The sequence below is a fragment of the Myodes glareolus genome, chromosome 6 (genome assembly GCF_982192425.1).
Source record: "Myodes glareolus chromosome 6, mMyoGla1.1, whole genome shotgun sequence".
Taxonomy (NCBI): Eukaryota; Metazoa; Chordata; class Mammalia; order Rodentia; family Cricetidae; genus Myodes; species Myodes glareolus.
The window spans coordinates 26855612-26875455 of NC_142031.1; the positions used below are offsets into that span (position 1 = coordinate 26855612).

The window sequence follows — 19844 nt, forward strand, 5'->3', positions numbered from 1 at the left end:
CTTACAGTACAGGAACCTGGTTTATTTTGTTCGGTCCATTTCCTAAGCATAGGTGGTTGTGGAATGTACTAGATCCTATAATATCCATAAAACAGATTTGGAAAATCACCTGCAAGGGCAAGAGGCTGAGGTCAAAACAGGGACCCCCTCCTGTCCCTGCCATGGCTGTACATTCCAGCCATCCTTGCTCAAACTGATGAATGAGCCTTGGGTCATTGGTTCCAGTGCAAAAACCTGGCATACCTGATCACAGTCCCACTTGGCAGGGGTGTGGCCTCCAGCTGCCAGTTCCCCCATCAGGTCCTAGACCTCGTCACAGCCGTTGCCATGTGTGGGAATGTGGGGCAGAACTCCATTCACAGTCTAGAACTTCCTGACAGGTTGGTTTGGGCATTGCTGATGAACTATGAATAACCCCAGGAACCTCCTACTGAGTCTGAAGGACAAGAGACCAGACAGCCAACAGAGACAAGGGTGAGTCCCCACAGTTTATTATGGAAGCCAATAAAAGAGCCACATTGAGTATTTCACAAAATGCATGACATTCATTGTTGTGATATGTAACATGGAATATTATATACACATCAAAACCACACAACAGGTAAAACACACACGCGGCACCAGCTCATACCAAAAGGAAACACACAAGTGCTTTCTCAATATTAAAACAACTGTGATAAAAACATATTAATATTTTGAACCATGTTTACAATAAAGAACAATTCATATTTTACTAAATAACAAATATTTAACAGCAAAAACTTTATACTAAATATCTATTTTGAATTATAACAAAAATAGTACTTATAATAGTTTATAAAGACAGACACAAAATTATAACATTTATGAAAAAAATGTGTATAAAATAATAGAAATCTGAGCAGGGTCAAAATGGTTGCCCAGAATGCACACGCCAGCGCCTAACTTTGAAAGTGCTTCAATCTGCAAGCTCGTGGCAGGAAGTTTTGTGGGGTTTAATTTTTTAATGTCAAGTTACAATAGTTAGGAATGTGAGAGTACATCACCCATTAATGCTACCACAATGAAACACACGAACACGGAACAGACACGTCTACAGAGGGCACCTGGGCTAGGCCCCTTGGCCTGTCACCCTTGAGACCCATCCAGGCAGATCGTCTTTTCTTCCTACCACCCTCACTGGGATCCCCCTCAGCTTCTCCTTCTCCACACCTCCTGGGCTGGCCCCCCAAAAGGGAAGACCCCTGAAGCCTGCTGGGGCCCTCCAGTGCCCCTGCCCCTCACCAGGGCCAGGGTTACTGCATGCATCTTCACATCTTCAGTTCAAAACGGATGGCTGCAGGCAAGCGGGGCTAGTGCACAGGAAAATGAATCTTCCAGGCACTGAGCTGGTTTGGGGGACAGCATGCACCTATGTCATACGCTTTGATGAGTCTTTACACATTTTGGTCTGTTTCAGATCTGGGAAAGGAAATCGAGGGATCATACTTATTTTTAAGTCCACATTAATTTTTCTGCTAACATCTGTGCTAATATTCTTGTTTGTGTCGGTTGTGTCAGGAAAATGCAGGAGACCACTGAAACATCTGGGAAACACAGTTTACAGAAGAGCCCTGCGTGGCTGGTGAGACATGACAGTGGCCATCTAGGGGCAGGTTGATGTGGGATGCCATTCTGTGTTTTTATTTTCTTGCGAAGAGGACCCACTGCCTTTGTAACATACAAAACAATGGATGGAAAACAAAAGCAAATAGAAATCTGAAAACAGACAAAATTGCTTAGAGACTCACCAGAGCCCCACACCCTTCCCAGGAGGAATCCTGAGTGGCCAGCTCTCAAAATGGCAGAGGCAGGAGCCCCTCCTCCTCCACCCAGTTGCCCTCACTGGCTGCTCTGCAACTGAACCGCTTCTGACAAATCTCACATATGCCTGTCCTCTTCCTCCTTCCGGTCTTCTTCTCCAAGACTTTCTATGGCAACCCCCCTGCAGTGTCTCCAGACCCCCTGGGGCCTGAGCCATTGCAGAGGGAGGGCTCTCTCTCCACCTTACCCCTTTGCTTTCATCTCTGCCCACACCCTGCGCTGGGCTTGGCAGACAGTGGCATGGGGGTGGGGTGGGTTTAGATGGGGGTGGGGTGGGTTTAGATGGGGGTGGGGTGGAGAACTCTCCCAAGAGCAAAGAGGCAGAGAGTGAGGGTTAAGGAAGGGAAGGCAAGAAGTCCCTTCAGGAGAACCCGTATCCTTACACATCCTCACTTGGGGAGTGGCTGGCACTGGGGCAGGCAGTGAGCGAACAGGAAGTGGTGGCCCCCAGATGCACAAGCCCAGGGCTTTGACAGATGCGAGGAGGTAATAAAAACCACCACCAGGCAGAGACACTGGGTGTCTGACTCTGGCATTAACCCTCACCGGGGAGCTGGGTTAGACCAGAGACCTGTCTTCTTGCCTCACATAAACCCTGAAAAGGACAGCCAGAACAGAGGCTGGTAGATGTGTGGGGGTGTGTGCTCCAGACCTCAGTGTAGCCAAGGTCAGTGAATAAATACGGGCTAGGGGGCAGGGGTGGGCAGCTGGGGGTCCAGCTGTAGCCGAAAACCACCTGGCTCAGTGGGTCCCGTAGGGGAGGAGTGCCAGTGTGCCTGCCCAGGGCCACCAAGAAAGATGCTGGGGATTAAGCCTATAGGCTCCAGTACCCCAAGGTCAGAAGAGAGAACAAATAGCAGCAATAGGTAAATGTCCAAACTGGTTAGGCTGGTGCAGGGCACCCTCAAGGCTGGCGGCAGCTCTTGCCCTGCCCAGGTTAGCTTAGGTAAGAATCCCCAAGATGCTGTTCTGGACACCATTTGAGCAGTGAAAGGAGGCAGGGTGAAGGGTGCCAAAGAGTGCTCCAAGGGCTCCCCCTCTTTTCTTCCCTTCTGCCTTCACAACCACCAGACCACCAACAAAAAGACAAGGGGGTAAGAGGAGGGAGCGTTCAGAGGCTATAGCATATTCTGCTCTGCGGCTCAGCCAACTGGTGCTAACACTGTCATGGGCACACAGAGCCCGGTCCTGGCCCTGTCTCAGGAGCTAAGCTAGGGGGCAGTGGAGATCCAAGAGAGCAGGAGGCAGGAGGGGGCGGGGCCCTTGTGTATTTGGGGAGGGTTTGCCAGAGAAGAGGCCAGAGGAGGACAACATAGGGGGACTGCTGGCCTCCTACCCAGCCCCCCTCCTCACCCCACAGGTTTCTGTCTCTGTCCCCGACCCCTCTGTTGGGCTGGGCTGAGACCAGAGTGAGGCTACACCGTAGCACTCAGCATGGCCTCTGTCTCAGGCAGAATCTCATTCTGATTGGAGTCCAGACCAAAGAACTTGACACTGAGGCCATCCACAGGGTGCAGGACTGGCACCAAAGTGATGCGGGGGAAGGTCCGGGTGGCCAGCTCGAAGCGGCTGGTGCTGGCCAGTTCCACCGCTAGCACCTTCAGGAACAGCTTGGCCAGGTGTTTGCCCAGGCAGGTCCGCACACCACCACCAAACGGGAGGTAATGGAAGCGGCCATCCTTGTCCTCGCTGCGGGCCTGGCTGAAGCGGTCAGGGTCAAACACGTTCACATCCTTGAACACAGGCGCTGTGTCGTGAGTGTCTCGGATGCTATACATGACACTCCAGCCCTTAGGGATCTGGAAACCCTGGAGGGAGATGGAGCAGGGGGTACGGTGGTGAGAGCCAGAAGAGGCCCACTTCCCTGTCCTCATCCTTAGCTGTTTGAGGCCTGTCTCTGACCAAAGGCACGCCCTCCCACTCCCCACGCCCCCACCCCACACTTGTTAATTCAAGTCTCCATATGGGTCACAAGCAGTATCCCATGTGACACACAGGTTGGCTTCATTCAGCTCTACATTTGGGGTCTCTCCCACAAGCCTAAAAGCTACTAGAATCAGCTACCGTTCCCTGCCTCCTGCCCCCCACCACCATGCTGAGGACCCCAAGAAGGCCACCTTTCCCTGGCATTTAGCCAAAGCCCCAGCCGCCCCACTACCACGGTCACTGGAGCCCAGCCTCACATCCAGTTCGAAGGTCTGCAGCACAGTACGGTAGCCACCAGAGATGGGTGTGAAGAGCCTCATGACTTCCTTGATAACGCAGTCCAGGTAACGCAGGCCGCTGAGTGTGTCTAGGCGCAGGGTGCCCTCGCAGGGGCAGCCACCACCATGTAGCAGGCCCTGGGCCCGCAGTTCCTCCCGCAGTTTCTCCAGCACAGCAGGGTGCTTCAGCAGCTGCATGATCAAGGATGTGCTAGCACTGGCTGTGGTGGCATAGGCCGCGAAGATCAGCTCCAGGGTACCATCCTGGGGCAACAGAGAGATAGGCATTCTGTGTTATTTGCCACACAGGTTAACCTACACAGCTAGCTTTCTCTGCACTGGGCCGTACCTTCCGGCAGCTAATACTTTTGTTCTCAGTTTTATTCTCAAAAGGCTCATGGGGGTCGCAGCTTGACCCCCAGCCTGGCTGGAAACACATTGCTATGACTTAGGGCAGGACATAGGCCTGCTGGCCCCAGAGCTTAAGGTCACTTTTTGCTTGGTGCTGGGACTCATGGCCAGCACCAGCAGGGCTGCTCAGTGCAGTGAGCTTAAGGGAAGAAAAAGGACATGCTGTAGGGACTCTGCATTTTGTGTGTGTGTGTGTGTGTGTGTGTGTGTGTGTGTGTGTGTGTGTGATGGGTAACTAGGTATCTATCCCCCCAATTTCTTCCTCCATCACCAGAAGAAGTGGTCAGATGGGCAGGCAGGATCTAGAAGCAGCACAATGCAGCAGCCAGGAGAACCCAGGAGGGACTGCAGAGGAACCCAGAGGTTCCATCATCCCAAGGTCTGAGTATTTGCTAATGAGGCTACAGCAGCTTCTCCCCAGCTTCCTGGGAGAAGTCTAGATACCAAGTAAAGGGGTGTAGAATGGGGGTGTGGGCTGGGAATGAACAAACCTTCCCAAGTGGAAGAGTCCCATAGACAGGACTCTTCCTGCAGGACCGAAGACAGAGGCCCAGCTGTGTTCAAGCAATGGAATGGACAAGAGTACCAAGAACGACTGGGTAATCAGTAAGAGCAGGGAGTCCATATTACAAGCCAAACATCTCTAGAGTCTGGGCGTGTATTTTCTCGGGACCATGGAATGAACTGAAGAGTAACCTAGCTCAATGGGAGATGCCATCAAGCCTCTGCCAGTCGGTTCGCAGGCCTAAGGATCAATGTTCCAGAACATCTTAAGAACAATAGAGATGGATAGGGGTAGGATAGAGCCACCCCAGCACATAGTGCACACAGCCCCAAGCCAAGTGCTACGGTGAACAGAGCAGCCCCAGGTATTCTTCAGAGCAACAGCAAGGACGCCACTCTGCTGCCTCTGTGCCACTGAGGCAGCTACTGCCACTGCTGCTCAGAAGGCTGGCTGGAGCCCAAGCAGCCAGGCAGTCCCCAACTCTGGGTGAGGGAAGTGAGCAAGGGAGTTCCACGCCCACCCACCTTCAGCTCCTGCATGGTCATCTCCTTGCCATGTTCCTTGCTGCTCTCAATGAGGATGTCCAGGGCATCCGAGTAGTCTTTGCCCTGGGTACACTGCAGCTTCTCACGGATAGCCTTCTCGAGGCCCTTCTGAAGGATCTGCCGAGCTTGGATGCCCTAGGGGAAAGCGGATCATCAGCTCTTCCTGAAGGCAGGACTCTCTCTCTAAGCGTCCGGAACCTAAGCAAGGCTCCAGACCCATCCCATTGCCACCTCTGCCCTGGCCTATCTGTTCCTATGTCCTGTGCTCCCTCCCAGCCCCTGTCCAGCATGTCCCTCCCAAAGGCAGTCCAGTGCCCTCTCTTTGCCTGCATCGGATACTCACTCTTCGGTAGCCACTGAAGGGAAGGTCCAGAGGAAGAGAGAAGACATTATCCACAAACTGCTGGTAAACCTCAAAGAGGTGGCCCAGGTCCTCCTCGGGGATGCTGAAGCCCAGCAGCACACGCACGGCCATTCGGAAGGTTAGTCGCTGGGCCTCCTGATATACATTGATGGCCTCCGGCTGGCTACTCCATGCTCTAAGTGTGTCCTGGATGACCAGCTGGATCTTGGGCAGGTAGCTCTCTAGTGCCTCATGACTGAAGATCTTGGAGAAGACCTGAAGGGCCAGAGGCAGGTGGTAAGGGACCTGCAGCTAGGGGGAGTGCTGCCCATACTCCTCCTACCAAGACCCCTTAGGGTGGCTCCAACCCAGACCCCTTGTGCTGTTCCCTGCACTGAGCTCTCAACCGCCTGTATCTGTGAGAGAGCGGAAGGCTCTCCAAGCCTTGGGCCACCACAGGGGCTAGGGCCTGGCCACACAAAGGACTCCGCACTTCTGTCCTAGGACCTAGGGCAGAAGTGTCAGGATGGCGGGGGGGGGGGGGGGGGGGCACAAGTGTCTGTTTATAGCACATGTAAGAAATAAATATATGGCTCTCCTCTGCTCCACTATGGGCAAGCAAGAGAACCTATAGCGAGATAGAAAACAGGACTTTCTAGGCACCCAAACTGTCATCAGTCCCCAGGTAATGACTATTGGATGGAGATTCTAGGACGTGTAGAGGCTGAACCATTCAAACATCTACTGTGTGGCCAGGCCTAGAGGCAATAGTGTTCTACCCCAGGATATGGCAAAGGCAGACCCTTTAATTCTGAACATCTTCTAGGACTATCAAGGGTCCCTGTTCCCATCTCCTGGCCTTGCACCCATCCCCCTGATTGGCTGGGCAGTGCCCTGCCTCCACCCCAACACCAGCATGTTTTCACACATGATGGCCAAGAGAGGGAGGGTGTCTGTCTGTTTATTTACTCCCAGCCTGTGGGTCTACTTACATTCCCACGCATGAATCCAGAGCAGGAGGCACCCCAGAGCTGGGGAAAGAGGAAGAGTGCAGGGAGGACGCCCACCCGCCCATGCGCATGAAACCACACAAGCACACCGCCCTCCCGTTTGCTCCCCAAACACAACCACCGCACAAACTGTAAATGTGAGAATTTCCCCTGCAGTCAGCTAATGGAGGAAAAGGTAAGATTTTCCTGGCCTGTGCCCTGCATGGCTAATGGGAGGGCTGGTTTGCAGAAATAACAGTGGTGGCCCTTCAGTGGCCCAGCCACTTCACACAATAGCACTTTCATTCCCCGATTCCCAGTGGGCAGAGGGAGGGGAGGGAGGCCAGTGAGGGCCAGAGGACCATGCTGCCCAGGCCAGTTTCACTGCCAAGGAACAGCCTAAAGGAACAAGGGTGACAGGGGGTCTTGTAGGTCACCCACACCTTGTTCCAGTTTGGGGGGGTTCTGGAGAATTTCCTGGCAGGGGGCTTCAGCTGCAGAGAAATACTATATTGGATGCCGGAGCCCTTGTCCTGGTATTCTTAGCAGCAGGTTCAGCCTTCGGCCAAGGGGTCTTAATGGGGAATGGAAAAGTGGGCTCTCACCCTCAGGAGTCCAATTAGTGACTACAGACCAAAAGAGGGTTTTACAAAGAACAGAGCTCTGTGGGGTCTCCAGGAAACAATGGGGGGCCCCAGAGGAAAACTCACGGTGACAAAACAGCTACGGGATAAGAGGGGACAGCAAAGCCACACTGGCTGAGAACCAGCAAGCTCCTGGAAATGGGATAGGGTAGGAAATGGCCCAGTGGAGAGCTGGGCCTAAAGATGGCATGGGCAGGAGGGACAGTATCACCAGAACCAGACAAAGCCAAGCAAGTCATCGGGATACAGCAAGAAAATGGTATGGAAGGTCAAATTGGGCGTCCAGAGAGGCCTAACTTATAATAAGGAGTTTGTCAGTGTGTGTCTAGGATCATGACGCCTACCCCAAGGCTTTGACTTCCCCATCCATAAGATGGTAAGACCTACCCAAGAGACCTCTGGGATGTCTTCAAGAGCATCTTAGAACCCATTCTACTTTCTCAAGAAGAAGCCCTTCCCAGCAGCACAGCCCAATGACCCTTGAGCCCTGTGGAGACAGCCTGGCACCCATACTTCACACTGCACCAAGGCCCTGGGGGGCCGGCACAGGCTACCCCAAAGGCTGACTAAAGAAGGGCTTTCTGAGAGGGGACCCCTGGAATAATGGGTGAGCCCCTTGTGCCCCTTAGGTTACATTCCCTGCGCCATCTAGCGACAGCTAACTGAATCACTTCTCTGGCCTGAGGGGTCTAAGAGGACAGACTCAACCCAGAAAGACGAGGGTCTGGGGCTGAGCAAGGAACTCTGTGGGAGAGGGTCTATACTTGTCCCCAAGTGGGAATGGGTACTGAGAAAGGCCAGAAACCATGGCCACTCTCCCCCTGAAACTCCAAGAAGAATAGTGAAAGACCAGGCTCTTGCCTAGACCAGCCTCTAGCTGGCTACGCCTCTGCATCTAGCTTCCCCATTGGTTTTCTGAAGAGTCCATCTAGATGCTTCTAAGTCCCTTCCCACCCAGATGCTCCCCAGTTCCCTCCTGCTCCTCTTTGAAAGGTGGAGAAAGCACAGGCATGCGAACCAAGCAGAGGCTGTTGCAGGCATTCTAGCAGCGCCTTTGCTCAGAGTCTCCAAGCCCATGGCCCTGCCTCTGGTTCAGCTGCTCTAGAGATTCAGGGGCCTCCCAGGTTCTGGGAGGACGCCAGGTCTACATCTCTGGGTCTGTGCCCAGGGCTAACAAGGCGGGCACTTCCCAAAGCGGGGCAGCCCAGAAACCACCAGCCACCGCGGAGGACAGCAGGAGCTGCCTGCCAGGGCAGGGAGAGGCCTGGGCCCCATCAGCTTGTTGGATCTGAGGCTGCTGGCCACTGGGGTCAGGCCTGGGGCACAGGGGAAGGTGCCTGGGAGCGGCTCAGTATGAAGACAGTTCTGGCCCAGGAGCACTGGCCCTGACCACAGGCACCACAGTGGCCAGGTTGTCTTGTGTTTCATGGGGTCTTCCCTGGGAATTCCCAGAATGAAGCCAAGAAAGCCACACAAAGGTGTGGGAACCAGCCAAACCCCAACACAGCTCTGCCGATCAAGCAGCAGGTATGGACTTGGCAAGGGATGGGTGCAGGGAGGGCAAAGACAGAGGATCTTAGAAGAGACTTCAGAATCCCCATAGACTCACAAGGCCTGGCGGGAGGACTATTCTAAACGTCCTTGAAGAACATTCCCTGACCCTTTCCATCTCTCCAGTAACACAGTTACCTCCATTGTCTGTCTCTCTCCCTGTGGATAGAACTTGATTGCATAGAGCCTAGAGTGTTCACCTCGGCTTGTTCAAGCCTAAATCCTCTCTAATTGTTCTTACAGATGTCTTCTCTCCCAGCCAGACTTTCTCTCGCCTCTAATCTGGTGTCTCTGGGAGGGGGGGTGTGACCTTGTAAAATCCCACAGCTCCACGGGAGCAGTACCCGCCCGATCAGTCAGCAGTTGAAGGTGGATGGGCAACTCGATGGGCAGCCACAGCAGTGGGCAGGGCCTGAGAGGGAGCCCACTGCCCAAACCAGTGACTCAACTGAGGAGGAATGGAAGCTGCTGCCCAGGAGGGGTGGGGGCCAGGCAGGCCACCCAGCCAAGCCACCGGAGCCTCGGCCTGTGGAGTGGAAAGAATAACGGAAGGCCGGCAGCGGTCTGCATGGGGGCGGCGCCAAGGTGTGTACTTTGGATTCCAGTAAGGAGGGGGACCAAAGAGGGCGTCATTCTCCAGTCATCTGCAAGGCCACCTAGCTCCCCTTCACCTGCGTCTGTCCTCACTCATCCCTTCTGGTCATACAGGGTGAGCCAAGCAGCCCCCTACCCTTCCTGCACATGTCTCCCCATGTGGGTACCCTCCTACCTAAACTCTGCCACAGGCCCCCAACCAAAGTACTGGAAGGGTAGGGAACAATGGGCTGCCCAGTTGCTTACCATCTTCCAGCTCCAAACCCCCTTGGAAAGCTGAGAGCCAAGGGAAGGACTTTGTAAGGTAGAGTACAGTCTTTACCCTGCTGTAAGGATCCTTAAGTCCCTGGTTCACACCAATCTTTCGGGCTTGGGGAGCCCAGGATGGCTACGATGACTGGCATCAGGGCAGACTCCAGCCAAGCCTCCCCTCACCACACCAAGGCCACATTTGCTTTTCAAAGCTAGCAGGGTGAGGGGCCATCAGAGGGACAAAGTGGAAATGCAAGGGGACATCAGAGGAAGGACAGAGAATGAGAGGAATAGAGGAAGCAGAAACCCCCACACTCACCTTGCCTGCTTCCCTGCACAAGGGCAAGCAGAGGGAGGTGCCCACACCCAGATGCCCTGGCAGCTGGCCTGGGCTTCCTCCCCCACTGACCTTCAAAGAAATCCACTCCTGCCACCGCCTCCTCGGCAGCCCCTGGGCCCACTTGCTGGAGCTACCTTAATTTCTGGATGAAAGGGTTCGTCTAGCAGGACAAAGGCTTTGTTCCCTTGCGGCTAGGCTGTCTGACTATGCTACCTACCTACCTATGGACCCGGAAGCAGTTTGGAGCTTCTGTCCTGAGTCAAGCCTGGATCCATGTGAACATGTCTATGGCTACAGCCTGTGTGACGAACCAGAGGCATCCAGAGCCTAGTGGGGCTGGCCTCCCCCATGATTCTATTATCATCGATCACTCTGGGCTCTGCCCACCTGCTGGACAGGAAACCGGCTTCGCACTCCATGGGATCTTGGGTCTCCTATCTCTCTGTGCTAAGACCCAGCTCCATCTACAGAGAAACGTGGCTGGAGGGCAGGAGGCTTCCAGAAGTACTACCTTCTTTTTCTCTCCTACAACTTCTTGCCCCTACCTCCTCAGCCAGACTCCACCCATCCTTCTTGGGCAGTAGGCCAGCCCCTCTGCACAATCTGTCAGATAGGATCCTCTGCCCCAGGTTGGGAGGGGTTTCAAAGGAAGAGACAAGAAGGGAGCGTGAGGCCTGGCTTCCAGAGATGATGCAATCAGACTAGGGGGACACTCTGGAGTTCTGCAGGCAGTCCCACCCCTGCTAGCCCTAGACCACCAGGGCAGCCAGGGCCAACATGTGGAGTGCATGCAGGGATGCCTGTGAGAAGCCCTCTCCCGACACATCTGGTTAGACCTCCCAGAGAAGGGGTAGTCACCCACCTCGATGGAAACAGTGACTCTTCTAGTTCTCAGCCAGCCATGTCCCAGCACACCTGGGCCCCACTTCCTGCACATTCATCCTAACCAGGCTGGGGCGTGGCCCGCACTGTAACGTGAGCTGCATTACCCTCGCTCTGGCCATAAGGTGCCCTCCAGGCTTCTGCATCTCCAAAACCGACCTATCTCTTCAGGGCAACATGGCCATTCAGAGACATGGCCCCTGAGTATTCAATTCTTGTCCTTTCTATAAGGGTCTACTTCCGGAGGGCAAGGATCAAGCTCCCCACTTCTTAGTACCTATGAAATTCAGTAAACAGGATCACAGATCACACTTCAGGGTGACTTGAGAAGGATCCTACCTATGTGACCACCATAAAGCAAGCGCACATATAAAAACCCCCTCTGGATTTTGTTTCTGGAGCTTGGGTCAATATGTTCTGGCCTCTGACCACTCTATCCCCAAGAGCAAAAAGACCAGGAGCTCAGAAGAGGGGACTCCCCCCTCCCCAGGCACACTATTCATCTGTCTTGTTCCCTCCCTTGTCACCTTGCTTCAGGTGAATAACATGGACTCAGACCTTGGCCTTTCATGTCCAGGCCTTTCCCACCGGTCAGAGGGCAACTCTGAGTTGTAAGAGGGTGAGCTTCCAAGGCACTGGCCAAAGCCAGAGCCCTGACGGGAGCTGGGCCTCACTCTGGCCCTGGTCAAGACTTCTTCCTTCCTCTCAGCACCTTGCCCCACCCCAACTTCCTGCAGCCTCAGTAAGCAGGTCCTGGTAGTGCTGCAGGCTAATGTTGCAGGCTAAGTAACGACTGGGGGTTCAAATCTCACTCAATCTAAATCTGAGATCCCTCTGCACCAAGCCTCTGAAGGGAAGTGAGGAGACAGTAACTTGGAGCTGGATTCCCAGAGATTGCATCTCTCTTTCTCTTAGCTCCTTGCAAAGAAGCCTTGATGGAGTCTCAGAAACTCAAGGGGAAAACCACTGCCCCCAGCCCCGCCCCCATTAGCCAGCAAGCTGTGTTAACTGCTTCTAGCATCCCGTCAGGCACCCCATCAGGCCTTCAGAAGCCCTTATGTAGAATTCTTGGGAGACCTGCACATCTTCCTTTGATTTTTTTTCTCGTGTGTGTGTGTGTGTGTGTGTGTGCGCGCGCGCGCGTGCGCGCGTGTGCGTGAACGCGTGTGTGTTTCTTTTGTGTCTGCTAAGAAGAACGACTCTTACGGGACGGTTCAGAGAACATCAAAACTCAGAAGCTGCATCAATGAATTTCCCACGACACCCCAGTTACCCAGACCACCTAACAGTAGGGCTGTTGGCAAAGGGCGTGATCCCCGCGGTCCCGTCTACCAGTTTCCTTGTTCCAGTGCTCCTCCCCGAGGCAAGAGGCCCCCTTTTCTTCTTCTTAGGTTCCAAACCTGAACAAGTCCTCTGACCCAATGGAAAAAACAGAGTGAAGGAGCCTTGCAGCCTCCCTTCTGGCGGCTTCCAGCCCAAGGCCGGCGCCCCGCCCGCCCGCCGGCCGGCTCAGCCTTCGGGTTACTGCAGTTCAAACAGCACGTGCCGCCCGCGCTCCCAGCCCAGCGGTGGCGGCGGCGCAGCTGGAGGGGGCGGGGAGGCGTGCTGCTTGCGCGCTGGCTCGCCTGCTGCGCGTCTCTGCTCTAGCTCGGGAAATCCACCGGATAAACACCCACTTTCTCTTCCTCTTTCTGGAGGCTGGGTGCGCTTTGAACCTCAGCGCACCTAGACTGCTCTCCCAGCCCTTGTCCTCCCCGTCCCCACCGGCCTGCGTGCCAGCCAGGGCAGAGGCCCCAAGCCCACCCAACCTATTCCCCGGGCTAGGTCAGGAGACCGCTGCGCACAGGGTATCTCCGGTCCTGCAACACACGACAGAATGGCCTTCCAGGCAACCTGTGGCTGCTCGGCCAGGTTTGATTTTTAGCATGATTGGTCTTTGGGGTTTTGCTGGGGGAAACTTTGAGAAATAGAATTGAGGAGTGGAGGGTGGAACAGCCGCCCCGCCCCCTTCTTTTTTTCAGTATTGTGGCGCACTGAGCAACCGCATCCATCACTGCAGACCCCACACGTACAAGCTTTGTTCAGACCATATCCAGGCAGGCCCCACTGACTTTAGTGGTGCCCACCGTGCCGTGGGCCAGCCGGCCAAAGGGTGCATCAGCGTGGATCAAGAAGAGGCCCAAGCCGAGCCCGGATTCGGGCAGAAAACCCTGTAGGCAGGAAAGCTCAGATTTCTGTGCTCTTTACCCGAGGAAGGCAAGGGTCTGCGCTCTTACCTTGCGCTTGTTGCGGTGGATGTCGCCAATGGAATTTGCCACCGTGTTGGGGCCCAGTAGCACACGTGCGCTCCGCGGCCATTCGGTGCTCACTAGCTGGTGTTCGCCCAGGAGGATCTTGCGCACGTTCTCCGCACCGGTCACACGGATCAGCGGCCGACCAAGCAAGTGTGTTTTGAAAACGTTGCCATACTTCTCCCGGCGCGACGACTGGAAGTCGGAACCCTGCGGGAATACACCAGAAGCCTCTCAGGGCTCACAGAGGATCTTTGATGCCCTTGCATCCAGCCCCACCCTAGGCACCGGCCATCCGGTTCCTGTCACCCCCAACATCCAACACAGGCGCACACTTACCACACACACACACACACACACACACACACACACACACACACTTATGGGTTTTATTTTTCACAGCGTGCATTAGGACTGGGAAGTGGGACCTGAAGAGTAATAAATAATGCGGGAGGACTGAGATGCAGGGGCACCCACGGAAGGCTGTTTTTGGTAATGGGCTTTTTTGGGGGGGGGGAAGGGTATCCCCGACGGCTGAACCTGAAGCTGGAGCCTGCTCCCCCACCCCTGGTCGGCAGAGTCTCTCGGAATAAATATTTCCAGGCTCTAGGCCACGGGCTGGCGAGACCCCGCGGGGTGGCCACAGGCCAAAGATTATTTATAGCGGCGAGTTGTGCATGCCCGAAGGCTGTCCCCAGAGAAGGGGGTTGGAGTTTCCTCTTTGCTCCGGTGTGGCCCTCCGTGGGCTCCGCAGGGTGGAGTCTTGGGCCCTGAGCCACGACTCTCTTGAAACATTTGTCCTGGGAATAACTGGGACGAACTTTTGTCACCGCCCTGAAATTTGGAATTGGAGCACCTGGAAGGTGCTTCTGAGGGGCGGTGGGATGAGGCGCGGTAACCCGCGCAGGTAACTGGATCGCGGGGCCCTGACCGATCCCAGCGCTCCGCGCCCAGCTGCCTGTAGTGCCGGAAACCTTCTTAGCATTCGCCACCCAGCCCGCCTTAACCCTTCTCCCGCCAGGGTGCACAGGGTGCAAAGAGGCTGTGGGCCACCTGTCCAGTCTCTGCGCCGGACTGCAGAACTGTGGCCGGGGCTCCCGCCTCCTGCTCTCTCAGGGACGCGTCGTGGCTCCCTCCACCCGGAGTCAGAACGCTCCCCTTCTCCCAGGTTGCCCCCTGCCCCACTTTCCTTTCTCCAAGGGAAACTATACTCCAGTTAGAAGTGAACACGCCCCATATGCTAAAAGTGACTACAGAACCCAGATTCCTAATGGCTTTTCCACATGCTTCTGGTCCCGGCTCGCGACAGGGAACAAGCCGGGAACCCCCGCGCCACCTGGAGGGGCTGAGTCGGGGACGCCCTCATCCAGACGCCGGTTTAGATGGCGCCGGCTCCTTTAAGAGAAGTCGGGCGGAGGTGGGGTGCGGCGGCAGAGGGGGGCACCGAGCGGGGTTCCCGTCTTCGTCTGCCGCGCAGTCTCCCTCGGTCGGTCTCACTCCGTCTCTCCTCTCCCGTCTTTTCCTCTGTTTTTCTTTTCTTTCGACACAAAAGTTGGGTTGTGAATTTTCCGAGGTCGCCGCCGCCTCGCCCCCACCCCCGCCTCTGATCTGCCTAACTATAATTAAAGTGCGTTTTTTGTGGCTTTAATAAAGAGTTATTTGTCCGCCGTTTCCACGGCCTTCACAAAGAGGACTTTCATAGGGGCGGCCGTTCGGGCCGCGAGTCCAATTTATACAAAAATGTATTTTTAGCCCTGGGCTCTGTTTAGATGGTGCTTAGTGGAAACCGAGAGCCCTTGGAGGTCCCCCGTAAAATCTGATAAATTACTCCGAAAAAACACCGGATTCGGAGGGTTCGCTTTAACCCCTTAAGCACCCCTGATCCCTACCCCCGGGGGATCTGACCCCCAGGGACACGGATGCCCTGGCGAAGGGTGCCTCTCCGACTTCTGTGCCGGCTGCACCACACCCGCAAGGGCCCTTGTGGGACTGAGAAAAAGGGCAAGGGACATGGGGGAGGGGCAGGTCAGGAAACAGGATGGGAACGATGATTCCGAGGCTTTGCCTTAAGCAGGCGGGAACCGTTGCCCACTTGAGATATTTTATTTTCTAAATTCCCAGCTAAAGCCTGGACCACCGCCACAGTTAACCCTTTAAATGTGGAGACAAGAAACAGGCAAAAGAGATTTTGTCTCTAAGGATCGTCCAATTGGTTGAAGTGAACCCACCCAATTGGACAAGCAACCCTCCAAAGAGATGGTCCTACTGTGAGGCATGGAGAAATCCGGGGGGGGGGGGGCGGGGGAGAATCTCTCAAGCCCCCTCCATACCCACTCCTCTCCTGTCACTCGGCCCCCGACTGGGCGCAGTGGTGTGTGTGTGTGTGTGTGTGTGTTTGTGTGGTGTGTGTCTGTATGCCCACGCGCACTAACTGCACGCGTCTATTAATTTCAAGCCAAGCTTTCGCACGTCTAAACCCATAGGTCCCCTCGCAAGCGCGCTCATCTTTCATTTCTCCTTTTGAGGGGTTGGGGTTGTCTGTTAAGGGATATTCAGGCTGCCCTAACGTCCGTGATGCGATCACCCGCCTGACAAACTCACCTCCCGCTGTTACCCCAGAGGTGCACCCCCCCCCAAAAACCCTGGGGTGTATCAAATTGCAAAAGCGATTGTCTAGCACTGGACGAGGTTAACTCCAGGTTAATCTGCCTGCTACTTACCTGGGTCTGGTCCTCAACGAGCCTGGCCCCAACTGTCACCAGAGTGGAGTTGTGAGGCGTCCAGTTGCATAGGCACACTCTGGATTTCTTACATAGCTCTCCCAGTCTCCCTCTGCTAAACTGTCCCCACCCAATAAGCAAACAGACCCTTTTCCCCGAAAGCTGAGAGCTCTCAGCTCTCTTGCTTCGAATTTCCCTTAGGTTACCTTTTTCCTCTCCCACCATAACACACAGACACAGACGCGCGCGCACACGCGTACACACACACGCACACACAGAGTTGTGAGTAGCACCTTATAGCAGTCCAATTGTACCTGAGCCGGGATGTTGCCCGGGTCTTAGTGTGGGCTATTCCAAACTGCCACCTCTCCTTTACCTCTCTGCGTCTAGGTAGATACCCAGGACGCTAACACAAACTGGAACTCAGAGACAGAGACACCCCTCCAGACTTCGGCGCCAGTAGCCCAGGCGCACCACATTTGGGAGCCCTCTCTGCTCCTCACGCTCCCAATTCCTCCATCATCAGCCCTCTGAACTAGCTCGCCCGGTACCCGAGGACTCCAAGCCGCGCTGCAGGCGAGCTGGGGAAACCCAGGCGGCGCCTACTGAGGCAGAGAGGGGCGGGGCGGGGACCGGCGAGTCCAAGCGTCCGAGTGTCCGAACTACCGGCGCCCCCTGGCCGGGCACCCGTAGCTAGCGGACTCCAGGAGCAGCTGGGCGAGAGTGCGCTTACCTGTAGCAACCAGTGGCCGGTCTCTCCGATGAGCGGGAATCCCATGGAGCCCTTGGGGATGGGCAGCTTGCAGCTCTTGTCGCGGGTAGCTGCCCAACGCAGCTGCCACAGCTGCTGCGACAACCGCCAGCAGCAGCGTCACGGACACCAGGCACGCGGCGAGGGTGGCCAGCGCCGACACCAGCTCCAAGCCCTCAAAGAGCATGTTGGCGGCCGCTCGGGGGATTGGCTGTGCGGGCCGCGAAGGGGGAGGGGAGGGCCGGACTAGAGTGACGGGGGAGGGGAGGCTGCGGCCGGGGGTCCTGGCACCCCTCAGGCGAAACCCAGGAGATGGGGCCCAGAGAAGGGGTCTGAAGGCTGCGAGGTGATCGAAGAGAGGGAGGAAAAAGATTTCCTGGAAGAAGAGAGGAGACACGAGGCGACTCGAGGTGTAACTTTGTTTGTTTGTTTGTTTGTTTGTCCCTTTACGCGGGCTTAGGGCTGCTCTGGGGAGGTGAGACGCAGCTGAGTCAAGCTGGTGAGCCTGCTCTCCCCCCCAACCATCACACTAGAAAAACTTTGGAAAACTTTATCCACCAGAAGCCTCTCGGAAGCCCCCACCCTGCTCAAAGCGAGGGGAGCAAAAAGAAGGGGAACCGAGAGCTAGCGGAAAGTGCGGTCAATTTATCAAAAGTATTCCTTCAAAAATTTCTAGGTGCATAAAAAGGAAAAAAAATTCGGAATGCAAAAATTCCAACGAACCCAGAAACTTTGGGGGCTTGGGAAAAGGCTCCCCAGATGAGACGAGTGCAGAGGCTGGAGCGGCCGCGGCACCCGGAGACGGGCGAGGCGGGCGAGTTGGCCCGAGCGCGAGTGCGGAGTCGGCGGGCCGAAGCCGGGAAGGGACGCAGCCGGCGACAGAGCCCCAGGCGGGCGCTGGGGCGGCGGCGGCGGGCGGGAGGGGTGAGGCGGGGTGGGGTTGGGGGGGAGGAGGTGGAAAACCCGAGCCCGGCTATCTATCAATTAAGAAAAGGCAGTCTGTCCCGGGACGCAGTCTCTCGGCTCTGGAGTTGCTGTAGGGGAAAAGAAAAGAGAGGAGGGGGGAAAAAGAAAGAAAGAACGGCAAAAAGGGATGAAAGAGGGGGAAAGCAGGAGGCAGGACTTCAGGGCTGGTGGTTTGAAAAGCGTCTCTCAATCTGATTTGATCCAAGGCAAGGCGATGCGTGTGTTTATATAGAGGCGGGAGGCGCGCCGTGGGCTTGCGGCCAGCTCCCCCCCTGGGCGCGCTCACAAAGCGGGAGGCGTGGTGAGAGGCCGGCCGGCTGCCGAGCGTGTGAGCTCCCGCCGGCCTCCCGCCCAGCCGCCCCGCCCGCCGCCCGCCGGGGACCCACTTGTAGGCGCCTCAGGATCAAACTCAGTTCACCTCGCGCCTTCTTTTCCTTCTTGCCCGTGTCTAGCCGAGTCCAGCACCTACGGACGGATGAGATGAGACACACACGCCCCCGCGCGCGTGCACACACACACACTCCTGCGCTCGCGAACACACGCACGCGCACGCGCACACTACACACACACACACACACACACACACACACACACACACACCAGACACGGGAGCGCGCGCGGTGCGCACTCTCTTGGTGTCCCTTTGGCTACTAAGCTACTTCGCTCCCGCTTTTTCTCCCTCCTGGGTCCCCGAACCCATCCTCCAGCTTCCGGCAGTCTTCTCGTGGAAGGCCCTTGTCGGACGCCCCCATCGATTGGGGCTTGCCAGAAGTCTACCGGTAGCCTATCCTGCGGGATTCCGCGGGTCCCCACAGACTGCAAGTACCATGTAGGTGTCATTCTCTCCCAATTGCCTCTAGCCAGGGTCCTTATTCCTAATCTTTGCTTCTCCAAACCTCAGTTGTCAAGATCCACATGTCTCTTACCATAGAAGGCCTGGAGAGTCACCAGTCTTGTGTCTGTCCCGGGCTACTGACGCTGAACTCCTCCAACACCTCCGACGAGACTCCCCCCCCCCCAGTCGCCCCCCCCCCCGCATTCTGTAGTTACAAGTCAGCAGACAGCATTGTCCTAACTTACTTCAATACTGATGCAGGAAAATGTCCAGTGCCTGAGATAAATGCGGTGGTCCCTGCAACCAGGAGGCCTGTACAAACGTTCATTGATACGTTTGAATAAGTAAACATGTCTGTGATCCTAGTCACCTTCTCAGAGCCGGCCACAGGGAGCCCAGAGCGTGAGTCTGTGAGATGTGTGATCGTGGCTCCAGGCCGCACCTGCGTGTGCTCCCGCCTGGCGTCGACCCGACGTTGGTGGAGAGTTGGAAGTCTTTTCTTGTGTCTGCGCATCCATGGATCTGCCTTTTACATGACCTCTCCTGAGAGCCTGGGACGGAGCTGTGCACACCAGCCCAGACATCTGCCTGAGTAGCCTGTCCCGTGCCTCGAGTTTTTCCCCAGTCCTCTTGTCCTCTCGTTCCACTCTCGCACTCCCAGAGAAAATAATGATAAATCATCCTAGACACCCCAACTGCGGCTTAGTGCTGGGCTTGTAATGAAAACTAACCCACCCTTCCCTGTTAATCGTCCCCTGTATCCAGTACTTGATCTGCTTTAGAGTTCACTAGCAGAAAATGCGCTAAAGCCGCTAAGACGCGCGCTCCTGAGCTGCTAGGAGAGCGCTGTCTACTCAGACGCGGCGGGCGGCGGGCGTGCAGAGCTAGGCAAGCTCCGCTCTAGCTCCTAGTGCTGGGGCAGCTCACGCTCACTCTTTGCCCTGGAACCCCACCTGGTGGATAGTTGCAGTACTACATCTGCAGGGGACACCGTCCCAGCTTCCTTCACTAATTGTCTTTTCCTAGCCAAACACCAGCTCCAGTCAATTTAAAGGCATTCCTAGAGGTCCAGTTTAAAAATCCCTAGGCTGTCCACCCCACAGAACAGTTGGAACTTGGACACTCAGTAAATTCTATCAGGACCACATAGCCCCAGAAATAAGAGAGCTGGGGGGTGTC

The 19844-nt window shown here is 55.7% G+C and overlaps 1 protein-coding gene across 1 annotated transcript; it reads right to left on the bottom strand.

The window, feature by feature from the left end:
- Positions 1 to 475: 475 nt before the first annotated feature.
- Cyp26b1 (cytochrome P450 family 26 subfamily B member 1) lies at positions 476 to 18044 on the bottom strand. Its single transcript, XM_087907065.1, is given in 7 exon segments — positions 476 to 3650; positions 4026 to 4310; positions 5487 to 5642; positions 5851 to 6126; positions 13379 to 13603; positions 16847 to 16966; positions 16968 to 18044. Coding segments are annotated over 7 exon segments (1539 nt in total). The 5' UTR covers positions 17052 to 18044; the 3' UTR covers positions 476 to 3257.
- Positions 18045 to 19844: the final 1800 nt, after the last annotated feature.